This window comes from Sinocyclocheilus grahami, unplaced genomic scaffold (assembly GCF_001515645.1).
Source record: "Sinocyclocheilus grahami isolate Dianchi unplaced genomic scaffold, SAMN03320097.WGS_v1.1 scaffold1147.1, whole genome shotgun sequence".
Taxonomy (NCBI): Eukaryota; Metazoa; Chordata; class Actinopteri; order Cypriniformes; family Cyprinidae; genus Sinocyclocheilus; species Sinocyclocheilus grahami.
The window spans coordinates 13370-38567 of NW_015506326.1; the positions used below are offsets into that span (position 1 = coordinate 13370).

The window sequence follows — 25198 nt, forward strand, 5'->3', positions numbered from 1 at the left end:
TAAACTTTTGGAATAGATTCTTTGTGTATTCCTTTTTTTTGTCTTGTCTATATGTAAACGTGTGTTATGTGAAGTTGCTTATTCAGGACAGTACTATATATATATATATATATATATAGTGATTATGGTACCTATGATAACTATTTTATTAATTAATTTATTAACGTTTTGCATATTCTGCAAGGGGTATGTAACTTTATGAGTAGAATATGTCAGGATGTGTGTTGTATGATGTCCATTAAGTTGTTGAAGATCATTCATGAAACTCATGTCTGTTTGTCTGATGAGTGAATCTATGATGTTCTTCTGCTGTTTGTTTGCATGTGTTTCATTATGAATCCAGGCATATTTCTCTGCTCACAGTCTTTATGATCTGTAGAAAAACATTGTCACAGCACTTTCCTGTTTGTTTGTTTGACTAATAATCAACTGTTCAATTCTCCAGGTGTGTCTGGTGTTAGGGATGATGTGTCCTTGTCAGTGAATGAAGGAGATTCAGTCACTCTCCACACTGGTGTTAAAACAGACCAACAAGAAAAGATTAGATGGTATTTTAGTGGCATTCGCATCGCTGAAATTACTGGAGATTTCAGTTTTATCTGTACAGATGTTCAGTGTAAAGACGCTGATGGGAGATTCAGAGACAGACTGAAGCTGGATCATCAGACTGGATCTCTGACCATCACAGACACCAGAACCACAGACTCTGGACTTTATCAACTAAAGATCATGAAAGACAGAAGAGACAGTGAAAAGATCTTCATTGTTTTTGTTCATGGTGAGTCATTACATTTGAAAGCAAGTACATCAGGGCACATTTAGTGATATTGTTGCAGTGACATTCAGAGGTGTTTATCTCCTTACCTGCATTCTAATTCACATTTAGCACATAGATCATTTCTTCAAAAATGTTGCTGAGTCTGCTAAACATTCCTGAAGAACTGTGTTGCTTGGCAAAGCAGTTGTTATTTGTTATTGTTAGAAATCCATTATTAAGTTACAATTTTGTTTCCCTGTGCTTGTTTTGTGAAACTATGCCAGATTGAGGGTGGCCTAATGGTTAGAGAGTCTGACTCGTAACCCAAAGGTTGCGGGTTTGAGTCTCGTACCGGCAGGGATTGTAGGTGGGGGGAGTGAATGTACAGCACTCTCTTCCACCTTCAATACCACGACTGAGGTGCCCTTGAGCAAGGCACTGAACCCCCAATGCCCACTGCTCCGGGTGTGTGTTCACGGTGTGTGTGTGTGTGTGTTCACTGCTGTGTGTGTGTGCACTTAGGATGGGTTAAATGCAGAGCACTAATTCCTAGTATGGGTAACCATACTTGGCCACATGTCGCGTCAATTTGAAAACTTTGAAAACTCATAATATGGTTGTATGATGTATGATGTTTGAATGGTTGTATGATGTTCAACAACATTCATTTGGTTGTTGAAGATCATTCATGAGACTCATGTATTTTTGTCTGATGAATGAATGTGTAAATCTATGATGTTCTTCTGCTGTTTGTTTGCATGTTACATTATGAATCCAGACATATTTCTCTACTCACAATCTTTAAAGGGATAGTTCACCCAAAAAAGAAAATTCTGTCATTAATTACTCACCCTCATGTCGTTGCAAACCTGTAAGACATTCGTTCATCTTCGGAACACAAATTAAGTTATTTTTGATGAAATCCGATAGCTTTCAGACCCTCCATAGACAGCAATGTAACTGAAATGTTCCCAGGCCAAGTTAGGTAGTAAGGACATCGGTAAAATAGTCCATGTGACAAAAGTGGTTCAACCGTATTTTTTTTCCTTCTCCTTCGTGTCACCGTGGGCACCATTAACGAGAGTACCATAATGCATGCATGTGCATTCTTCTACTCGTAAACAAGGCTCAGCATGCGTGTTCTATGTCAGCAGCACCACACGCATGCGTCGTGGTACTCTCGATAATGACGGCAGACTGTCCCAGAAGAGAAGAAATCGTTGAATAAAGTTATTTTTGTTTTCTTTGTGCACAAAAAGTATTCTCGTATAGCTTCATAAAATTACGGTTGAACCACTGAAGTCACATAGACTATGTCCTTACTGTGTTTCTGTGCCTTGATCGGGGTTGTACCCTTGCTGTATATGGGAGGGTCAGAAAGCTCTCGGATTTCAATAAAAATATCTTAATTTGTGTTCCGAAGATGGTCTTACGGGTTTGGAACGACATGAGGGTGAGTAATTAATGACAGAATTTTCATTTTTGGGTGAACTATACCTTTAAGATCTGTAGAAAATAATTTTTAGAGCACTTCCCTTTTTTTTGGCTAATAATCAACTGTTAATTTATTTTCCAGGTTTTTTCAGTGTTGATACAGATGAAGAATCAGCGTTTGTGATGGAGGGAGATTCAGTCACTCTACACACTGATGTTGAAACAAACCAACAAGAAAAGATTAGATGGTATTTTAATGACACTCGCATCGCTCAAATCACTGGAGATCAGACTAATATCTGTACAGATGTTCAGTGTAATGAAGGTACTGAGAGATTCAGAGACAGACTGAAGCTGGATCATCAGACTGGATCTCTGACCATCATGAACACCAGTGAACCGGACTCTGGAGTTTATCGTCTACGGATCATCAGCAGCAGCAACATCAATGAAAATATCTTCATTGTTGCTGTATATGGTGAGTCATCATGTTTAAAAGCAAGTCATGAACATTTAAATTTAGTGATTTTTTTTTACAGATTTTGCAGATAGTTTTTCCCTTTACCTGTATGTTAGTTAATTCACATAGTATAAAGATAATTTTGTCAAAAACACATTTACTGTTGAAGTGGAATTTGTAGATTTAAATATAGCCTACATTTATTACAGTATGCCTTAAAGTTAGTTAGTTATTGGTTGGTTATTAATTTTATCAGTCTTGTTCTGATGAAGATTAAAGTTCTGCTATCATCAGTTTAAATCCATCTATTATTTCATACTCAGTATTTTTTATAGTTCATTAGAAATTCAAAGTCAAGCAGATTTGATTAAAAAATATGCATATTAGCTCAATTGTGGATAAATGCAGTTTTTTAGACAAAGTAAAGAGGATTCCACAGTTCACTCATCTAGTGTGTTCCCCTCAAAAAGATCCTACATCATCTGTTGGTTTGTGTTTCAGGAGTTTCTGCTGTTGAACGAGATAAAATGAAGAGAAAGTCAGTGAAGGAGGGAGAATCCGTTACTTTGGATCCTGGTGAAATTAAAAACCTGAATGATTCAATGACATGGTATTTTAGTGACATTCTCATGGCTGAAATCACAGGAGATCAGAGTAAGATCGGTACAGATGATCAGTGTAAAGAGAGATTCAGAAACAGACTGAAGCTGGATCATCAGACTGGATCTCTGAACATCACAAACACCAGAACCACAGACTCTGGACATTATAAACTACAGATGAACCACAGCAGAATCAGTATCATCAAGATATTCAGTGTTATTGTCACTGGTGAGTATCATTAGTCATTCCATGCACTTTACTTTGCAGTTTTAGAAAGAAGATTAAAACTTATAAATCTACCCAGCAAATGTTTTCATTGTGGGCTGTCAGAAAAGGTGAGGTTTGACTCAATATGAAAATATAACTGAGATCATCTTTATCACCATCATATGCATGCAACATTGAGCTTTGTCACATTATGAATTTGACAGATTTCAAGTCTATTGTTAATGAGAAAATATACACTATATTAGTTAGTTTTCCTGCTGATTCTTGTCGCCACTTTTGCTGTTCCTCAAAATCTACCAGATGATCATTTATGAAATAAATCAATATTGGACTGATGACATAAGTAGACAAGTGTAAATATCAGTCAAAAGTATTGTTAAAGTAGATTTTTAGTCAATCTCTAGTAATAATGACTGCCTGTCTTTAGCTGTTCCAGATTCAACTGTTGTTGCTGCTGTTGTTGCTGCTGTTGTTGTTGTTGTTGTTCTGCTGGTGGCTGCAGCTGCTGTCATTTACTATCATCTAAGGAAATCTACACAAGCAAGACAAAATGGTAAGCATTACATACAGCTGATTTTACAAGATGGAAAATGAGATCTATTGTAATCTTTAAAAATACGATTAAAGTTTGCTGTTATTGTTGTTCAAACAGACACAATGCAGCACAATCATGATCAGGTGAGATATTATGTCCATACAATCTTTCTGATTGCAAAAAAATATATATAAAAATTACAACTGATTCTGATCTGTGAGATCTGTAAGTCTCACAAGTGTAAGTGTGTCTGAGTTTTCTGGATGTGTATGTGATTTATTCGGAAATTATTACACAGAAACACCAATATTTATATACATTTATTGACTTATTTAAGAGAGTCAAGGGCACTGATCTTGTGCTCTTTTACTTCTGAATGAAGAAAGAGGTTGTTTAGATTTAGCAAAAAAAATTGTGACTGAATCATCAAACCTGATCATTTGTTTAACCTTCTGTGAATGTGTGTTTTCTTATAGGGAAATGGTGTGGACTCAGCTCCCTTATCAGAATGGGATGCATTCATCGCTGATGATATTGGGACATCACAGTAGCTTTATTTATTATTTTGGTAACTAATGCTGCGGTCGATTTACCTCAGAAGACGAATGTCGGAGCTGGGAATGACGTCACACCCAAGTAGACCGTGTTCCAGTAGAGAAGTCTAATGGAGTTCACCCGTGGTAGCAGTGTTTGGAAAAACTGAGCATTACACCGCATTGTGTAACTGTCTGCAGACACTCACATACTCCATAGCAACATGTTCACAGATAGAGGTTGGGCAGTAATGAGTGTATGACTCAATGATGGCATGGAAATATAACAGAAGCTTTAGGAATATTACAGTATTTATAGTTTTTTAACTTTTGCTCACACAGGGAGCAGCCATCTTGAATTCTCAACTTGGGTTTGAGTGAATTTCTACATAACAGAAATTTTGAATAAAGCAGCACATTACCAGCAATAGAAAAGATTAAAGGTGGGGTAAGTGATTTTTCAAAAATGCTTTAGAAAAGGCTGAATAGCAAAACAAACTTGTAGCCAATCAGCAGTAAGGGGCGTGTCTACTCATGATGTGGAGGAGAGAGCGCTCAGTGCACAGGATGGACATTAGCCGAGCCAAGTGACAGAAAGATAGAGATGGCGGATAAAAAAAACAAAAGATGAAAACGTCTGCGGAACAAAATAAGGCAAGAAGTAGGACCCATGTAAATATCGGATCAGCTTTCCAGCGCTGGAGAGAACTCAAGGAGCGGAAGACCTGCAATCGGATGCCGAGGATTCTTTCTTCGAGGAAGGAGGCGGGAACCGCCGAACATTTAAACAAAACTTTAATAAAATAAACAAACACAAAATGAAAGTAAAGCGACAGCCCCTCGCGGACAACTGCCGCACACAAAACACAAAATAAAGTCCAGGCCTGGTCCTCTCTCCTCCAACACTGTCGTCACTCCTTCTTTTATCCTTCCGGAGCTCCTCCGTGGGACTCGAGACTGGTGAATGGCGCAGGTGTCGCGCATTAGCATTTACTCCACCGGCCTCGCTCCATTCCCACGGCTCTCGGCCCCGCCCCTCTCGTCACAACGGTGTAACATTGGTTTTGCTTTGTTTCACAGAACTAATCGTTGCCTGGGTTGCGTACGTATGTGTGGGGCGGAGCTATCAAAATAGAGGCGAGACCCTTTTGGGGTAGGGGCGTATTTGTTTTGGTGATTTCAAATGTCAACATTGGCTACCAGAAATCGCTTACCCCACCTTTAAGTGTAATATTCTGCCTTTTTAAGCATTTGAGATGTGGAACAGATTTTTTTTATTATTATTATTTATTTAATTTTTTTTAGTACATAGTTTGTGCCTTTCACGTGAGGAGTAAGATGGAGGCCTGTGGGGCGTTCAAGGTAAAGCTTACTCTTTCACATGGTTTTTTATTATAGATGTTTGTTTTGTCCATCTTATTCAGTTCTTTTTATGGAGAATGTTTGGCTGTGTTGTATTTGTTCAAAGTGCTTGTTATATCATGTAAATATTGTGTTTTTTGTTTGTTTGTATTCTATAATATTATCACTGTGTGATGGAAATGATCGCCTTCACTTGAATTTCCTGCATGCTCTGTCCAGTCTCTACCACCACATGCCAGGACAGGAAAAACAACAGGGAAAGTATGGTTGACTCCATCTGTTTATCTGAACAATGGGAAAATACTTCTAATTGTGCAATGTGATGTGGATTATGAGATCTGTTCTGTCACTTATTCAGAAAGCTATTTTTTTTAAATTTATTTTACTGTGAATCTGCCATAGAAAACACCATGTAAAAATAAGCCCATGTAAAACTATTTTCTTACAGTGGAAATTAACATGAAGCATATTTGTTTGCTCATGTGACAAAGGCTATTAAAACAATTGATACTTATATATCATAGCTGAACTCGGTGTTTGTCATTTTGAATTAGTTAGAAATAACTGAACTAAACAAACCTTGTTTCATTTATAGAGGGATCATTTTGACATGATTTCCACTCAGTGGGGACTGAACTTTTTTAGCACTCAACCTTCACCCAAGCTGTTCAACTCAGTCCTTTAGCAATATGAACACATGAGTTTCATCAACTGTTATTTTAAAAGCTTGTAGTTTGTGTATTTATATTGGAAGAGTGTAGGCTAATCTTGAAAAAGTGAATTCCTAGACACTAAATTATGTTCTAGTAAAGTATACAAACTTGTCTATCTTACACCTCAAAGACAATCCCATATTAAAGCAAGATTTTTTTTTGTTTTACACTGACATATCAGTGATGGTGCATTGACGAATGGATTGTGTTTCTTTACCAAATACGTCTGTTCTGGGAGTATGTAAGTTTGGCGAGTGGGTACAAAATTCTGCGAAAAGGCCTAGATTTCTTGCTTCTAGCTACATTCAGTGCAGCCCTTATAGGAAATTGCATTGTAAGAATGTGCAGGGATACTTCAAATATAAAAACGGTGACTTATTAGGTAATGTTTTCTCATTAAAATCAGATGACTTCACTTTTTATGAGCAATATCATTGTCTATCAAGCTGTGGTAGAGATGGTCGAAAGCAAATACCACTCTACAGGCATTGTTCTGTGGCAATATGATTGGTATGGTACGGCATATCTAGTAGATAAAGGTTGCAAAGATTATATTTTGTAATATAAAACATACATTGGTCAGTTCTGGCAGAATGTTTGGGATAGAAATGCAGGCGAGGCTTTATATGTTTAAACTACATAAGCAGCAGGTGAAAACACACCTAATGTGATGTGGGGATATTATGTATAAAGGCCGTGACAGCTTTGTAGTTGTTCACAGTCAACACAAAAATCTCGTAGCAACCGAAACACAGATGATAAACTCTGCTAGTGATAGCATTTGTGTTGCGGTAGTACGGTTACATTAAAGAGTCACTGAGTCACTATTAGCAAGAGTTACTATTAATGTCACTGCACACATTTATTATTAGGTTTTGGGAGGTTAGGACGATTCCAAGGGCCCGCCCCCCCGGACCGCGATTTTTTATTTATTTTTTTTACCCCGGGGAACGCGGAACGACATTGCTTAGTAAGGTTTAACATCTGTAAATGCATTAGTTTACAATGAGTCAGGGAAAAAAATATTATATGTTAAAGGACCTCACACGCCGCACAATTGCCATTATTTCACTCCAGAGGCCAACAGATACTTAATAAAATAAAATGAATGGCCAAAACTTACAGGGGACGTCCCATATGCACACCTCATATGAAACTATTTTAATGCAGCGGTTTAGAGATGTGACATTACACTTACAGTAGACAATTACAGTAGAAAAAAGAATGGCGACTTCATAGGGGATGTCCCAAATGCACACCTCATATGAAAGCCTGTAAGTGGTGTCATCAGTTTGTCATCAAAGTGTTTTTATCATTGGGCCTTAGTATTTGCTGAAAGGAGTTTTAATATAGAGTGATCAGCTATGATTTCAGTGTCATGCTACAAGCAAAGACAAAACACAGTAACAATGGCAAGAAACCGAAAAATATAAATATGAATAAGAAATATATATTGAAGCATTTTTCATATTTCACATTCACACATTAAGATCTCTCAGTAATATCACTGTTTGATTTAATAGAATCATTTGGATTTATTACTATGTAGCGAAGCTGTTTTGTCTAAAGCAGACGTCAAACGGCTTCATTTGAGTGAGAATGGGAAAAAAAAAACTTTCAACCACATGCTTTCACCTCAAACATACTCTCACACACTGACATTAAACACAGATATCTAGCAGATACAAGCTCATGCAGAACCTGTTTGTCCAACAGGTAAAATCACATATACAGACGTGAATCAATGAGACAACAGCAGGGTCTAAACTCCGTTTGAGTATTTTGCATCTGCAATTTGCACTTTTTTTAATGAGATTAACACACGTGGTCTCTTTAAGACTTTAAGAATCAAACATGAAAATTTGTCATGTGTGACAAATGATTTAGATCATTTGTTAAAAGTCCTTATTGAAGTTTTTAGGAGACCATTTCATGAATTCATCTTTAAGTACCACACTTTAAACCCTGCTGCATGGCAGTTTGAGTTCCTGATGCAACAAATGGAGATTCACACCAATCCCAAAACTTAAACATTGACTTTGAAACTGAGCTTGTCGCAGGAGGTTCTCAGTCTTGCAGTTTGATCATCATCTCATGGCAATAGGTACGCACTCCACATTATCTTCCTCTTTAACCTCCTGTAAAAAAACATATCACATAAGAGATTATAATTCTAAAACAACCGTCAGAAGTGTGACCCTTATTACAGACTTACATTAGACTCTACAAAAGTTGCATGAATCTGTTATAAAAAGTGGGAAGCTGTATTAAAGGCAAATGGGGGTAAATCACCTTAATAATGAAATATTGCCATTTCCCCAGGTATTCACTTTTTTTTTGTCCAACCTCTGGACAATTTATTGAAGTAATGCCAAATTGGACAATAAAAATCTGATCTAATATGTGATTTTGCTGTAACAAAATCCAATCTACCAGAAGTATGGAAAAAAAACAAAAAAGATGGACAGTGTAAACGCCACTTTGGTGTTGTAAAGCAGGTTTGATTATTTAAAAAATACATTTGCTCATGGACTGGCCTGCAAAAAAAGAAGAAATGTGCATTGGTGTGACTTTCATTTCCTGAAGCCTTCAGTTTCCTGTTAGATGGTTTTGGCTTTAGTGAGTTTCTGCTCAAATAAACAAACACTGTTCACCGCTCAAAGCAAACAAAATTCAGTCCACTTACATTTTTAAAATGCAACTTAATAGATTTGAATCGGAGATGCATTAAGCATTTTCATTGACATAACTTTCTAAAAAAAAGATGGACAGTGTAAATGCCACTTTGGTGTTGTAAAGCAGGTTTGATGATTTAAAAAATACATTTGCTCATGGACTGGCCTGCAAAAAAGAAGAAATGTGCATTGGTGTGACTTTCATTTCCTGAAGCCTTCAGTTTCCTGTTAGATGGTTTTGGCTTTAGTGAGTTTCTGCTCAAATAAACAAACAATGTTCACCGCTCGAAGCAAACAAAATTCAGTCCACTTACATTTTTAAAATGCAACTTAATAGATTTGAATCGGAGATGCATTAAGCATTTTCATTGACATAACTTTCTTCTGTTAAATTAAGAACAAATAAGATATTTTCTTATATATTATATGCACTGACTGAAGAATTATTAACAATAACAATTGTTGTATTGATGGTAAACTTTGGAAATCATGCCAGTGATCTCCAGTGTTTCTCAGTTACTTCATGTAAAATAAATAAATAAATAACATAAATAAATAAATAGCTTTAATAAGTATTGAATATGGTGTTGTTGTGTGTGATATGTGTCTGATTGATCATTATACAAAAACACAGTCACACACATTTAAATCTGCATTGCTGAATTTATACAGAGATACACCACAAATTAGTAATAAATGATCTTACCGATTTATATGCTTTTCTTTCGAGAAAAGTGGGATCAGCGTAAATTATGTCTTCATCATGGGTCTCAACTGCTTCAACAACAACAACAAAAATACATGAAAACAATCCTAACTGGATCTGTATTTTGTGACTAATGTGTTATTATTATTATGGCTGTCAAAGTTAAAGCATTAATGTACGCAGTTAAATATTTAAAGCAGCAAATATTGAAAATGCATTAACAAATTACATTTTAACTGTTTCACATGCACAAAGTCCATAAAACAGTATGTTTATTATTAAACTTAAAGAGACATTCCTTACAGAGAATTTGTAAATCAAATGCAGACTGGATGCATTTGCATTTTTTATATGGTGAAATTTAATCATCATTAAAGCTTGAAGCTTGAAAAGTGAAACAGCTTAATTCATAGAAGTGTTAACTTACATACCAACAGAGTGCTGCATCTTTAGAATTATGACCATAAAAATGTAACAAAGGTTGTTTTATTATTGGAATAATCTGGATTTGCATTCCCAGTTTGGCTTGATGCAGTTTGAGAAATGCAGAATCAGTTTTTAGTAAAGAGCTGTGTTCAGGGACATTACAGATATATACGTGTATGAATATCATCTACAGCAAAACAAAATAAATTTAGTTTATGTATATAAAATACAAAAAAATGAGAATAATTGTGATTTAAATGATAATTATGACTATCAAACAATTAAAATATTTATTAATATTATTTGTTATAATACTTGTTAAAATCAGTAAGTAACAGTGACCTTCATGATCCTTTTTTCGGTGTTTCCAGCAGATGCAGAATATCCTGACTGCAGCTACGATCAACAGAGATCCAGCAGCAGCAGCAGCAGCAGAAATCAGCACTATCAGAGAGACTGAGCCTGTAATGATAATCACTAATGTAAGTGAATATGCCATTTTGATCTACAACAAAAGAGAGATCAGGTCAGTAAATAAACACATATATCAGCGCTACTGTACCTGAACATGTGAGACAGAGTTTGCTGATGTCCAGATGTGTGGTCTGGTTGCTGATGGGATTGTTGAGCACACAGCTGTAGGTGTTGTTATCCTGATATTCCACCTCCAGAGGTAGAGAGAGACTGATGCTGAGATCAGACACACTGATGCTGGACAATAAACTGTTTCCTTTGTACCAGGAGAGAGTCACATGACCCACATTCACCACTGAACACAACAATGAACAATATGATGATGATGATGATGATGATGATGATGATGATGATGAAGAACACTGTGAAGAGTTACTGCTGATGGCATGAACAGGCAGACGAGCTGAAAACAGGATAATAAAGTCAAATGTGAACAAATCTCATCAACAATCTTCTTTTCAGTTCATTGTGCTGAGTGAGTGTTTTGTTTTTTAATATGTAAAATAAGAGTATGTGAATGTTTGGACAAATGACATCTCTACCCACCATAGACCGAAACACTGAATGTTTTTGATGACCACTTAATTCCACTTCTCTGTACTTCATAGCGTCCAGCGTGTTGAGTTGTGATGTTTGTGATGGTCAGAGATCCAGTTTGATTGTCCAGCTTCAGTCTGTCTCTGAATCTTCCATCAGGACCATCAGATGTGGAGAAGATTTGCTTCTCAGTTATGATTTCAGATACAAGAGACTTTTCAACACCAAATTTCCATGTTATGTGGTCTTCTTTATGTATTTTAGTAACATCAGTGTGTAGAGTGACAGAATTCCCCTCAATCACTGTTATTGACTCACCAAACACACCTGATGAACATGAAGATAGTTTGCACACAATAAGACTCCTTGGTTTAAATCAGCTGCATTTTTTTTGTCATTTACATTCACAATAGCATGCAAAGGCACGGAACAGAATAAAAGGTGAGATATATGAACAGACAGATGTGTGAGTGTATGTGTATTAGCAGATGATAATGATCTAAACAGTATAGGAGCAGCTTTATTACTCTAAATTGAAAAAAAAAAATATTACACCACACACATGCTTTTATAACTTACCAATCTGACGGCACCAGTAAAAACAGAACAAAACACACATTTGAAACATTTTCTTAAGTTGTTCAGTGTCTGATCTAAGAAGACTATCCGCTAAAAACACTCAAGCTGATGTGTGAATCCTCCCACAACGGACCTCCTGTTCACACCTGCATATTTCATAATGTTTTAGTTCATCTGACGTGTGAGTGTATGTGTATTAGCAGATGATAATGATCTAAACAGTATAGGAGCAGCTTTATTACTCTAAATTGAAAAAAAAAAATATTACACCACACACATGCTTTTATAACTTACCAATCTGACGGCACCAGTAAAAACAGAACAAAACACACATTTGAAACATTTTCTTAAGTTGTTCAGTGTCTGATCTAAGAAGACTATCCGCTAAAAACACTCAAGCTGATGTGTGAATCCTCCCACAACGGACCTCCTGTTCACACCTGCATATTTCATAATGTTTTAGTTCATCTGGCCCTTATTAAGACTTAACTGTTCTAATTGTAGGCCTATATATATATCAGTTACACATACACATACTTTTTTAAAGATAGTTCACAGACTATTAAATAGAAGTAGAAGAATAATGATGAATATCAGAGGAACTATAGAAAAATTTAGCCTAACCCTTGTGATTTAAAATGGTTGTATATATAAATACATTTTTGATTGCTTGTGGAAAAAACTAAGTACAAAGTTAAAACCATTTGCCGTCTCACAGTACCAGGTTTACCCGAGGTTCATCTTCTGAGTCAAACTGAAACCTGCTGTGGTTAGATCTGCTGGGTGGACAAACATGTTGTGTGTTTAGTTTGTAGGTGAAAGCCTTCTTCCTGTCCTGCTGTTATGAGCAGCTTTTTAAGATCCTTTAATCTACAGAAAGAATTATGATGAGAAACCGTTTCTGACACAGAGGGAGTGAAACAACAAAATGGCCATATGTAACTTACAATTACTTTTGTGATTGTCAGTTGTTTGGTTTTTAATTAAGTTTGAACTTGGTTGACTTATTACAGGTAAAACATTTCCCTTTGTATGCACACATTATTCAATTATATTAACAAAATATACCCCCCACATTTTATTGTAAAATAAGTGAATACTACAGCTGTTGTTAGTGAACTCTCATCTGTTGTAAATGAAAGTGAAAGTGAGCAATGTGACGGCCAAGTAAGATAACCTATACTCAGAGTTTGTGCTCTACATTTAACCCATCCAAGTGTACACGCACAGCAGTGAGTAGTGAACACGAACACACACACACACACACACACACTATTTGCAGTTGGGGTTCGGTGCCTTGCTCAAGTGTCTCACCTCAGTTGTGGGTAAGAATGTGGAAGAGAGTGCTGTTCATTCACTCCCTCCACCTAAACCTCCTGCCAGTACTGAGATTTAAAGGGGTCATCGGATGCAAAATTCACTTTTCAAGTTGTTTGAACATAAATGTATGTTGAAAGTGTGTGTACACATCCATCCTATAATTATAAAAATCCATCCAGTGTTTTTGTTTTAATCCCTATTTTTAAATCCCCTTTCTCAAACCAGGCTGTTCTAAGACTCCTGTCAGAATGACGTAGTTCTGTACAGGCCCCTCCCACGATAGTTGATTGACAGTAGTGTTTCAGCACAGACTGGACTGGTGTCTTACCTTAGACCCGCCCTGAGTGAGCTGTCATCAGTCCGCCATTGTGTTGACTCTGGTGCAGGGGAAGACAAGATGTCTCCGATTAAGCGATTGAGGTGCTTTATTGTTGGATGTAATAATGAATATAGCAATTGTCATTTACTCCAGACATCTGAGCTGCTGAAGACGCTACTTTCGCTTTGAAGTGAATGCGCCACTCCCGATCAGCCTAAATGCATCTATGTTCGCTCGAATCATTCCTGATCCAGCTTCATCTACAGAAGAAGTGAGTATAAGGGTTTTTTATGAATCTTTGCAAATCACCTTTCCTAATAATGCGCTAATTAGCAAGTTTCACCATGAATGCGGCTAAAGTAAAGTCTCTGAGAGCAGCTCGAAAGAGAGGGGCGGGGCCAGCAGAGCTCATTAACATTTAAAGCAACATGGACTATAATGGCTTGATAAAAACAGAGCTGATTTTGACAGGTCTAAAAAGGTTTTTTTACACTAACATTGAGAAATTTTAACCAAAGTATGTAATAGACTTTTAATTAAGACCCTAAAGAATCATATCAACTTGTGCAAAATGAGCATCCGATGACCCCTTTAAGGTCTATTAAACACTGGTAACCACTGATCCTGTTGAGCTCAACTCTTCTGATGCTGTTTTAGCTACTGCTTCTCAAAAACCCACCAGATGGCGCAATTCATTAGTTAATCAAGCAGAAAGGTGTAAACATCAGTCAAAAATATCAGTAAAACCGACTATCAGTCGAGCTATAGTATTATAGTCTTTATTTACAGATTGAGTTCTGTCTTCGAGTTCTATAGCAGGAATATATAGTGGTGTTGACCACAGTAATACGAGCATGACAGAATGGCAAAAATATATCGCTTATTTAAAAAGATGGAAACATGGTAAATAGCTAATCTAGGTTTAAATGAGTTTGTTATTGTTCAAACAGGCATCAGGAAGGCAACACATTATCAGGCAAGGGGTCTTATTTTTCCTGTTGTTTCTTTAAGGGTTCCAGCAGCATTTACTTATAGCAATGTAGAGCTGTAATCGGGGACATGTGATTTTCTCCTTTGGACACTAGAGAGATAATGAGCTTGTACTACATTTGCTAAAATGTCCAGCTGAGCATGTTGTGTGTGGTGATACTGTAAACCACTAATGCACTTAATGTTCAATGAAATTGTCTAAAAAGAATAAATCAAGAGCCATAAATGACAGACAAAAAGGCACACTGAAGGGTGGAATCAATTTTAATAAAGAAACTACATTTCCATTTAGCTACATAGAACATTTAGCTGAGCTTCTGAATGCTTTGCTATTTGTGAGGCATCAAATTAAAGCAACAATATTTTGGACATCACAATAACCACTTATGAGAGCACATTAGATGAAATCAAAAGATGTGATACAAATAGGCAAAATAAAACTGAGACAGCTGGGCAGAGAATAAATGGGAAAACAATCAAAATGTGTGAGGCAGCGTCCTGTATGAGCTCTATCATCAGTTCCAGTAGACACAGTATTTGATCAGCGTTTTTTGGGGACATTTTCATACACAGCCTCCGACTTTGATTTCTGCAAGAAAACACAAACTTAATCAGGAAAATTGCTGATGTGACAGAAAATTAATAGCAGACCAACTTTAGGTTTCTGTCTGAATAACCTTCAAAACAAGACCTCATTAGTGTTTCTATGAAATCATTTTAAAAATAGTTTTAAAATCCCAAATCAGAAGAGCTGAACATAACGTAAAAGGCATAATAGGAAGAAGAGCAGTTTTGTTTTTGAAATAACTACTGCTACTACAGAACAGATCGAGCAGTTGGAGGAAATTACATCAGTCATCCAGTTCATCACGTGACTTTTTAAACCGTTAAATCATCAAACAAATCATTTAAATTCTGAAGGTTTGAGAATGGTTGCATTTCACACAAAAGCAACATACTTGTTGCAGCACGTCTACAAAGCAACCAGCTTTAGCTTGAAGCTGCATTTGACCGCAGACGATCATGAACCACAGAGCAGCTGCAACTCGAGGCCAGATTTCAGCACAGGTAACATGAGTCAACAACTGTCCTTTTTCATTGAAAATCTAATTATATAAAACTGATGTTGTATGATTAATTTTAGAATAACAAACCCAGTTATTTATACTTAGAACTGTCTGTATATGATTTTAAATAGCAGATTATTTAGTAGGCCACAGCAGGTTTGGGTTTGGTGTAACGGTAAAAGTTTTACATGTAAGATCATAACAGTGATCTCATTATATATGTAAACAAAAAACAAACAAACAAAAAAATGTTCAGACAGACAGTAGCATCTAGGAGAGTGTTGCAGGGTTTTCCCGCGGAACTGGGCTGCTTTTACACTGTTCCCACGGGTTGTTTTTTACAGTCAGGTTTTTAAAACATCTCAGACCGCACCCATTCATTTACACACTTGCACATTTTCAATAAATATCCCGCATTCCTGAATAGAGTTAAGCACACAAATGACATGTAATCATTATCCAGAGATTAACAAAAAAACACAAATGTAAATATAATGTTTTAATGACAGCGAGAATTGCTTGGCTATGAAAATGCTATTCTATACTGCAGAAATTACTGTATGAGCCCAAATAAAATATTTTTACTTTAATAATTATCATGCACACTTGATTTAGTATCATATGCTGCTGGACTCATCAACTGATGAAACAGTGGTTGCCATTACCGATTATGCACGTTCACTGCTGCTCTGTTGTCTTAAAAAGGCTTGAATATTGTACATGAAATTTTTTTTATAAATAAATAAAACACAACCCTACCACTTTTTAAAACAAAATAACACCAGTGATATTTTTGCTTGCAAAAAAACACACAAATCACTTAAAAAGTGCTGGGTCAAATGTGAAGTCACCCTGTTCTTCCAGTGCCCACGTTCTAAGCAGATTTACAAGTTGACCCTGAACATTGTCCCTTTTTATTTTTATATATATATTTTTTACTATTTTTATTTATTTATTTTTACAAGCCAAGAAAAATCTTTCCTAAAAAAAAAAGTGGACTACACTGTTTGCTGTTGTCGATGAGACATGAGCATGCAATGGTGCTTTCGGGAGCAATGAAGGCCGCTCGATCATCCACATCTAACTGTGCTCTTTTATACAAAACAAAAAAAATGTTTTAGGGGTAAAAAAAATTAAAGAGCACGATTAGATGTGGATGATCGAGTGCCCCTCATCATTCCTAATAACACCACTTGATGCTCAGGTTTCATCGAACACAGCAAACACTTAAGCCTACAGTGTATGTGCCTTGTGAAAAGGGACAAGTAAGGGTTTGACATTCACCATTCACTATCGTTGAAAAATGCAAACCCTTAGTGTAAATGGGTGGTGAAAAACATTCTTAAACTATCCTTTGATCATAGGTACTGGCAGTTGGACGTCTGTTCACTGACCGTCTGATGCACATTAAACACAAAACTTCAATCAGATTAACTGACTGCAACAACTTCTTGCAACACAGTCATGAATTGTCTTACCTTTTTGTGTGTTTTGGGTTTACACAATGCTGAATCAGACTCTTCCTCGTGGGTTTGGACTGCATTAACAATCACAGGTGTGTTAAAATGAAAAGTTTTCAATATTATTTATACATTTGTATCTTAAAATATAGTTCTACAGATTAATTGCTTGTCCTCCTGACCTGTTTTTCTACATTTCTTGCAGGTGCAGCACATCACGACTGAAACTACAATCAACAGAGAACCAGCAGTGGCAGCAGGGATCAATATGTAAAATAACGGTAGACCTTGATCTGTAATCGATAGTTCTGCAATGGACAAAATGAGCCAATTGTGTGAATCTGTCTGCTCTTCAACAAACACTATGAAACATCAGCCCTATATAGTCTATATATCACTGACAATATAGCTGGTGACGTACCTGAGTGAATCTGACAGAGTTGAGTGATGTCCAGATGTGTGGTCTGGTTGCTGATGGGATTGTTGAGCACACAGCTGTAGGTGTTTTTATCCTGATATTCCACCTCCAGAGGTAGAGAGAGACTGATGCTGAGATCAGACACACTGATGCTGGACAATAAACTGTTTCCTTTGTACCAGGAGAGACTCACATGACCCACATTCACCACTGAACACACCAGTGAACAATTCTGCTGTGATGATGATGAAATATTGTGTGAACAATCTCTGGTAATGTAAGGAGTGGGCAGACGAGCTAAAAAATATAAGAGAATGAACAGAAACATAGACAAATGTAAGCAACAAAGTTGGTGTAGTGTTTTTAGTGTTTTTGTCATTTTAAACTATAAAATGTTTAAACATTGCAATATTTAGATGAAGACCATGGCTATTCTGTAAACTTTAAAATACTCACGCTTTCAGATTAGTATAGCTATGGATATAAACAATATACATGTTGACATGATTCTAGTGTGGAAAAAAAACTACTTTCATATCCAGTTTTAAAACTTCATCACTATCACAATGTAATGTTGTAAACCCTACAACCATGAAGTGACTGTATAATGATTTAAACAGCTTTGCAGCTCAAACAAAGCTAACATTTTAAAACTAAAATTAATGTACATGCTTTAATAAAGCTCAGGTCCTGTTCATGTCAACTGTAAGTGCCTCACCGTAACCTCCAAATGAGGTACAAGTCAATTTTATTTTATTTGTTTAACTTTTTTTTGGTAATCAAATTTATACTGTGGATTGAGCTTAATATGAATTGAATCTGTAATATTCCTTTAATAAAACAAGAATATTTGGATATTAAGAATGAGGCAAATGATACTCACCATAGACAGAAACACTGAATGTTTTTGATGACAGTTTCGCTGCAATTATCTCTAGTTTATAAAGTCCAGCGTGTTGAGTAGTGATGTTTGTGATGATCAGAGATCCAGTCTGATGATCCAGCTTCAGTCTGTCTCTGAATCTCCCTTCATTATATGTGAAGAAGATTCCAGAGGCTCTATTTATTTGAGCTATCAGAGAGTTTTCATTTCCAAAATTCCACATTATTTCATCATCTTCATGTATTTCAGTAACATCAGTGTTTAGAGTAACAGAATCTCCCTCCATCACTGACTGGGTTTCATTTGTCTCGGCGTGAAACACACCTGCAGAAACAAACAAGTAATCAGTTTCTAACATTTAAATGTGAAATGAATAACAGCAGCAGAGATGGAACATAAAACAAAAGTTGACATATATGAGTAATTTTGTCTAATTTGTATTTTAAAGTTAAAGTACAGCAACGTAAATGTACAGTTAATAACAGCCAAGTCAAACTACTAATTTATTTCTGCAGGAAACTTTTAATGGTTTCATACTTTTATGTTTTTTGTTTCACTGAACAGTCTCGCTGAAATGAGACCTGACTCCAGTAGATCTCACAATAATATCACAGTTTGATTAGATTTATCTGGTGAGCACAGCAAATGCAAATCCTTTTGTTTAAACCATAACAGCAGCTTTATTACTCTGAAATAAAAAGGAAGCCATAAAAATGATTTTTATTACTTACCAATCAAATGCCACCAGCACAAACATAACAAAACAAGCGCATTAAACATTTTCTTTAACAGTTCTGCGTCTGGTCTAATAAAACTATCTGCTTCTAACACTCAAACTGTTCATCTGTTGAGTGAATCCTCCTCTGACAGAGTTTGACCCTCCCAGAGTCACAGTGCAGGCACACACACTGAATGTAAGTTAATCTATCAATGTATAGTTAGATATAATATGCCAAAAAACATTAACATTAAGTCAGCTTTAATTGTTAATGGTGGGAAACGTTTTATCAAAAAACTTTATCAAATAGAAAAAATGTTTTCCCCCCATTTGTCGTTAATGGTTTGACTGTTTTAAATACATATAGAAGAGAAGAACATTTTCTACATGATTAATAGTCAAACTGAATTTAATGGAGAAATAAATCGTTTGAAATGGTTTTATGATTATTCCATTGTTGCAAATTGTTAGTCCCGAGGTGTGACACCAGCAGCTCATTTTCTGAGTCAAACTGAAACCTGCTATGGTTAGTTTTCTTCAGAAACATGCTTTGATCTGTTGGATGGACAGACAGCTTTTTGCACATGAGTGGCCATTTGTTTGATGTATATTTAGTTTGTAGGAGAAGAGGCTTCTTCCTGTGCTACTGCTATGAACATTACAGTTGATGCCCTCACAGAACTGGTTTTCAGTGAGATGCTGTGATCTCACGAGAATTCGTATTTTACGTAAAGGTTCTACAAAATGTACTTTACTTATGTTTTCACAGGCACAAAAACATACTATACTGACGCATTTACAGCATTTTGATGTAGGCCTATACAATAATGGTGTATTGATGACACCTTACTCATTTACTTAATACGAAATGATAACATTTCGTTCTGTGTGATTTCTGCTGCCAACTCGTTTCGTAAAACAAAACTTGTTAAACACGACTTTAAAAGCTCTTAAAATGAATAACTCTTGTCTGCGTCGTCACTGGTGATGGGAAGATTGGATAAGTTTACTGACTTGGATCTTTGAAGCCATTCAGCAAAATGAACTAATCATTTTTCAAGTAATTTCATTCATTTCAGTAGAATATAATTAAAAGGTTAATATCCAAATTCCCCAACACATCTACGCAAACATTGATCACATTTTGAATAAATTACAATTATATAAAGACGGTAAGATATAATAATTAAACGTGAGCAACCATTTCAAAATACTCCCAGACAGAGGAGGATTTGGCTCTGCGCCAGTAGCAGCTGTGATGTTTTACTTTTTTCCATTACTGCAACCCACAGGACAAACTGCGCATTGCACCCAAAATTGTTTTTGTGTGATACGATTCCAAATTTAGGGGGCCCGAGCGGGGGCCAAGCTTCTTGACACGGGGGCACAAGCAAAGCACTGCGTATTAAATGTAGCATATGCATCATGAATATGGAATGCCACGGTCTTAATTCTAATGGATAAATTCAGTTAAAATAATAAAGGGCTGTTACTAGTAAAAATCCGATCAGTGTCAACAAAAGCCATCAGAGCCATCATTACTGAATGCATTTACACTGCAATTAGCCTACAAATGCATAAAATGTTATGAAGTTTTACAGTGTTGCTATGGTTATCATTATGTCAATTACTGCTACTTCGAAAGCAAATCCCGCATAAATATGCGGATGTCATTCCCGAAACTTTGCAACGTTTGTGTGGCCAAAAAACATAGTTCTACATTTTAAATGGACTAGAAAACTCACAAAGAGCGCTCTTTATAACCACTCGAAAAAGCTGTCACTCTTTGTTCATCGCGATCTCACAAAGTTCTGTTATGACCAATGAATCTCACACTGCACAACTCCATCTGCCATCAGTGGTTCAACCGTAACGTTATGAAGCGACGAGAATACTTTTTGTATACACGAAGAAAACAAAAATAATGACTTTATTCAACAATTTGTCTCCTCTGTGTCTCTGCGCATCACCGTAGCGCCATTTTGGAGAATATCCGCTGAACGCAAACTGCGTATGCCAGGGATCCTCAAATCCGGCCCACGAGATCCACTTTCCTGCAGAGTTTAGCTCTAACCCTAATCAAACACACCTGAGCATACTAATCAATGTCTTTCAGGATCATTAGAAAATCACAGGTAGGTGAGTTTGATCAGGGTTGGAGCTAAACTCTGCAGCGCATTGGCCCTCCAGGGCACGATTTGAGGAACCCTGGCGTATGCTATTCTATGTCAGCCGCGAAACAAGGATACGTGATCTACGTGTATTTACACTTTGATTTAAACAGAAACAGCGCATCCATGCAGCGCGGCTGACACAGAAGAGCATACGCTGTTTGCGTTCAGCTCATATTCTCCAAAATGGCGCTACGGTGATGCGGAGAGACACAGAGGAGACGAATTGTTGAATAAAGTCGTTATTTTTGTTTTCAAAAGAGTCTTTCGTTACAGAGTCTTCTTAGGATTTGTAAGTTATATATGGTCAGGCCATATATTCCTCCTCCTCTGAGATGTTATAAGTGCCAAAGGTACGGGCATGTGGCGGCAGTTTGCAGAGGTAAACAGAGATGCGCACGATGTAGGGGTGAACATGAATATGGTCAATGTGGGCAAGAAATTAGTACCAAATGTTGTAATTGAGGAAGAGAGCACAGTGCGGGATACGGAGGATGTAAGGTGAGGAAGCAGGCGGCGCAAGTTCAGATGGTCAGAGCCGAGGAAGGGATATCGTATTCTGAAGCGCTAAAGAATAAAAGAAAGGCAAACAGGATGAAAAGAAAGAGATATCAAATATCACCGACAAAGTGTCATTTGTGTCGTTAATGGCAGAAGTTGTCAACTGTTCTGCTCAAACTGATAGCCGAACAGAAAGAATCAAGATAATAATCAAAGCAGCTGACAAGTATTTGGAGATAAAGGGTATTTCTGTAGACATGATAAATGAAAATCTAAAAGTATATGTAACAAGTTCGCAATCAGGATGTGGTGGATCTTAAAGGGTTAGTTCACCCAAAAATGAAAATTAGCCCATAAATTTCTCACCCTCAAGTCATCCTAGGTGTATATGACTTTCTTCTTTCAGATGAATCCAGTCAGAGTTATATTAAAAATTGTCTTTGATCTTTCAAGCTGTTTCATGGCACTCAGCGGGTGTTGCATGCATCCGTCCAAAAGCAGTGAAATAAAATGCGCCCATCCAAAAAAAAAAAGTGTCTCACACGGCTCCAGGGGATGAACAAAGCCTTCTGTAGCAAATCGATGCGTTTTTGTAAGAAAAATATCCATATTCAAAACGCAATAATCACTTTAATGTAGCTTGCGCTCACTGTTGTACACTGGAAGCAGTTCCGGGGGAATGATATATGAGGTCGGCTTTGCGCATGCGCAGCTCAGAAGTGACGTACGTGGAAGCGCAGGGGAGAGATCAAAACAAAACAACGGTCACTAATTAAAAGTACAAAACGAGGATTTGAATAGAAGACGAATGTCTGATGATTTCGATATACCATACGTCATCCGCCCGGAACTGCTTCCAGTGTACAACAGTCAGCGCAAGCTACATTAAAGTGATTATTACGTTTTGAATATGGATATTTTTCTTACAAAAACACATCAATTCGCTACAGGAGGCCTTAGTTCACCCCCCCCGGAGCCAAGTGAGACACTTTTTTTTTTAATGGATGGGCGCATTTTATTCAACGGCTTTTGGACTGATGCATGCAACACCCGCTGAGTGCCATGAAACAGCTTGAAAGATCAAAGACAATTTTTAATATAACTCTGACTGGATTCGTGTGAAAGAAGAAAGTCATATACACCTAGGATGACTTGAGTAATTTATGGGCTAATTTTCAATTTTGGGTTAACTAACTCTTTAATGGTATTTATAATTTTACAGTGGAATGCCAGAAGTCTTATTGCAAATGGTCAAGAATTTAAGGAATATATATCCAAGAAAGAAAGCAGCCCAGATGTAATATGTATACAAGAAACTTGGCTTAAGCCACAGTTGAATTTTACATTACAAGGATATACAATAATTCAGAAAGATAGGAAACAAGGGAATGGAGGTGGGGTAGCTACTTTCATTAAACAAGGAATTGGGTTTAGAAATAGTGTAAGAGATGTGAAGCAAGAGGTAGTAGTGGTGGAAGTATGGGAAGGTATACAAAGTTATTCATTTCTACAATCCATGTGAGAAGTTGAGTTTAAATGTGTTGGAAAATATTGGTGGGAAATTTAATGAACTGTGGGGTATGATCAGAAAGATGGGAGGAATGCAGAGGAATACTAGCATTCTGGTGTTGACAACAACAATATTGCAGTAACTGATAGTGATAAAGCTGAAATATTAGTGGAGACATTTGTTAAAGGGGTCATATGATGCTGCTAAAAAGAACATTATTTTGTGTATTTGGTGTAATGAAATGTGTTTATGCAGTTTAAAGTTAAAAAAACACATTATTTTCCACATACTGTACATTATTGTTTCTCCTCTATGCCCTGCCTTTTTGAAACGCATCGATTTTTACAAAGCTCATCGGTCTGAAAAAGCGAGGTGTGCTGTGATTGGCCAGCTATCCAGTGCGTTGTGATTGGCCGAATACCTCAAGCGTGAGATGGAAATGTTACGCCCCTCACATACTGTTGATGCCGTGTCCCGGCCGGAGCAACGAGACAAAAACATTAAAACCCATTACAAACGAGGCATTTGTTGCATCCAGTGGGGACATAATTACTGATTATAATAACTTATACTGTCTTTTTACGTGTTGCGTTGCATTGCATCGCGCCGCGCCGCGTAAACATAAAACTCTGTCTGCATTTGTGATTGGAGAAATGACAAACAAAAAGTGCTACTCTACACTGCCCAAAACTCGTGTTTGAATCATCAGTGGCAAATCCTTTAAATGAAAACGTACTTACGTGAGTCAGAACTGCCGGCATTTTAGTCTAACGTTACTCTCCCAGGATCAGTAAACAGTCCTCCATAAAATGTGCTGCACACATCTGGATATTTGGGTTAAACTGTTCTGGAACTGTTCTGTAGTCTTCATTGTAAAAATTAAATACAGATTAATGCTTACCATTAAAGTTATAAAACGTATTCAGTCAAGAGCAGAAAATTATTTTCTTTGTCTTTTGTTCTTAGATCAATATGACAGACAGTAGCATAAATATTGGACTGTGGTCCCTTTAAAGAGTTTATCCACGGACCCACTGTTGCACAACATGCGTTCTCTTTCTCATTATTGTGATGGGGGGCACTGCAGTAAGTCATAGCCCCGGGTCCCAGTGAGGTTTTAATGCAGCCCTGAATACAAGCACTATTTAACCGGAGCGAATGAGACGTGTGTGAGAGAGAAGGGGTCGTCGGAGAGAAGAGAGCGAAAATGCGCGGCTGACGTTATTGCCTGTGCCGCTGGTAACAAAACGGATCAGCTCGGAATCGGAAATAAATTAGACTGACCGGCCGGCCACCGATCCGGGCCGATCATGAGGAAAATCGGCCGATTCCGATCCCTGGCCGATCGATCGGTGCATCTCTATATCAGAGGATGTGAGGACGTATAGGGAACAGTGTGTGATGGATAATGCTCAGATATTTGTAAAAAAAATAATAATAATAAAATAAATAAATAAATAAAACAATCCAGATGGAGGCACACTAGATTCAGATTTCCCATTGTATGAGATGAAAAGAGCATTGGTGGGGATTAAACAGACTTCTCCTGGTAAATATGATATTTGTTATGAGATGATTAAACATTTATCGAATGTGTCATTAAATATGATATTAGGACTCTTTAATATGGTTTGGGAAACAGGGAAGTTGCCTGATGCATGGAAGCACGGGGTTGTGGTGCCGATCGCCAAACCAGGAAAAGATCAATCTCAGACAATCAATTATAGACCAATATCTCTGACTTCCAATATTTGCAAACTTATGACAATCTATTCATAACCATTCGTTCCATATGTTATTGAGAGCAAGAACCTGTTTC

At 36.9% G+C, this 25198-nt stretch overlaps 3 protein-coding genes across 4 annotated transcripts in view; 1 reads left to right on the forward strand and 2 right to left on the reverse strand.

Annotated features, from left to right (window-relative positions):
- The window catches only part of LOC107567321 (uncharacterized), a 7400-nt gene extending 1498 nt beyond the window's left edge, over positions 1 to 5902 (forward strand). Inside the window, exons 2-8 of one of the 2 annotated variants that reach the window (XM_016252985.1) lie at positions 446 to 778; positions 2334 to 2669; positions 3153 to 3482; positions 3910 to 4035; positions 4135 to 4160; positions 4494 to 4585; positions 5863 to 5902. In XM_016252985.1, coding sequence (XP_016108471.1) covers positions 446 to 778; positions 2334 to 2669; positions 3153 to 3482; positions 3910 to 4035; positions 4135 to 4160; positions 4494 to 4568 — 1226 coding nt within the window. In that variant the 3' untranslated portion in view covers positions 4569 to 4585; positions 5863 to 5902. Of the gene's footprint in view, positions 1 to 445; positions 779 to 2333; positions 2670 to 3152; positions 3483 to 3909; positions 4036 to 4134; positions 4161 to 4493; positions 5047 to 5862 lie in introns of those variants that run through there. The other variant, XM_016252984.1, reaches the window with a different exon arrangement.
- A 2810-nt stretch (positions 5903 to 8712) lies between these two features.
- LOC107567313 (hepatocyte cell adhesion molecule-like) lies at positions 8713 to 12475 on the reverse strand. Its single transcript, XM_016252976.1, has 6 exons — positions 12463 to 12475; positions 11453 to 11770; positions 10995 to 11309; positions 10775 to 10894; positions 10007 to 10077; positions 8713 to 8763 (listed from the first exon to the last, which is right to left on the reverse strand). Exons 1-6 carry the CDS (start codon positions 12473 to 12475, stop codon positions 8713 to 8715), a joined length of 888 nt encoding a protein of 295 aa, XP_016108462.1.
- Positions 12476 to 15192: 2717 nt separating this feature from the next.
- Positions 15193 to 25198, reverse strand: part of LOC107567314 (SLAM family member 5-like) — an 82390-nt gene continuing 72384 nt past the window's right edge. The window contains exons 3-6 of the mRNA XM_016252977.1: positions 17600 to 17893; positions 17361 to 17486; positions 17197 to 17255; positions 15193 to 15240 (exon numbers count right to left, since the gene is read on the reverse strand). Coding sequence (XP_016108463.1) covers positions 15193 to 15240; positions 17197 to 17255; positions 17361 to 17486; positions 17600 to 17893 — 527 coding nt within the window. The remainder of the gene's footprint in view (positions 15241 to 17196; positions 17256 to 17360; positions 17487 to 17599; positions 17894 to 25198) is intronic.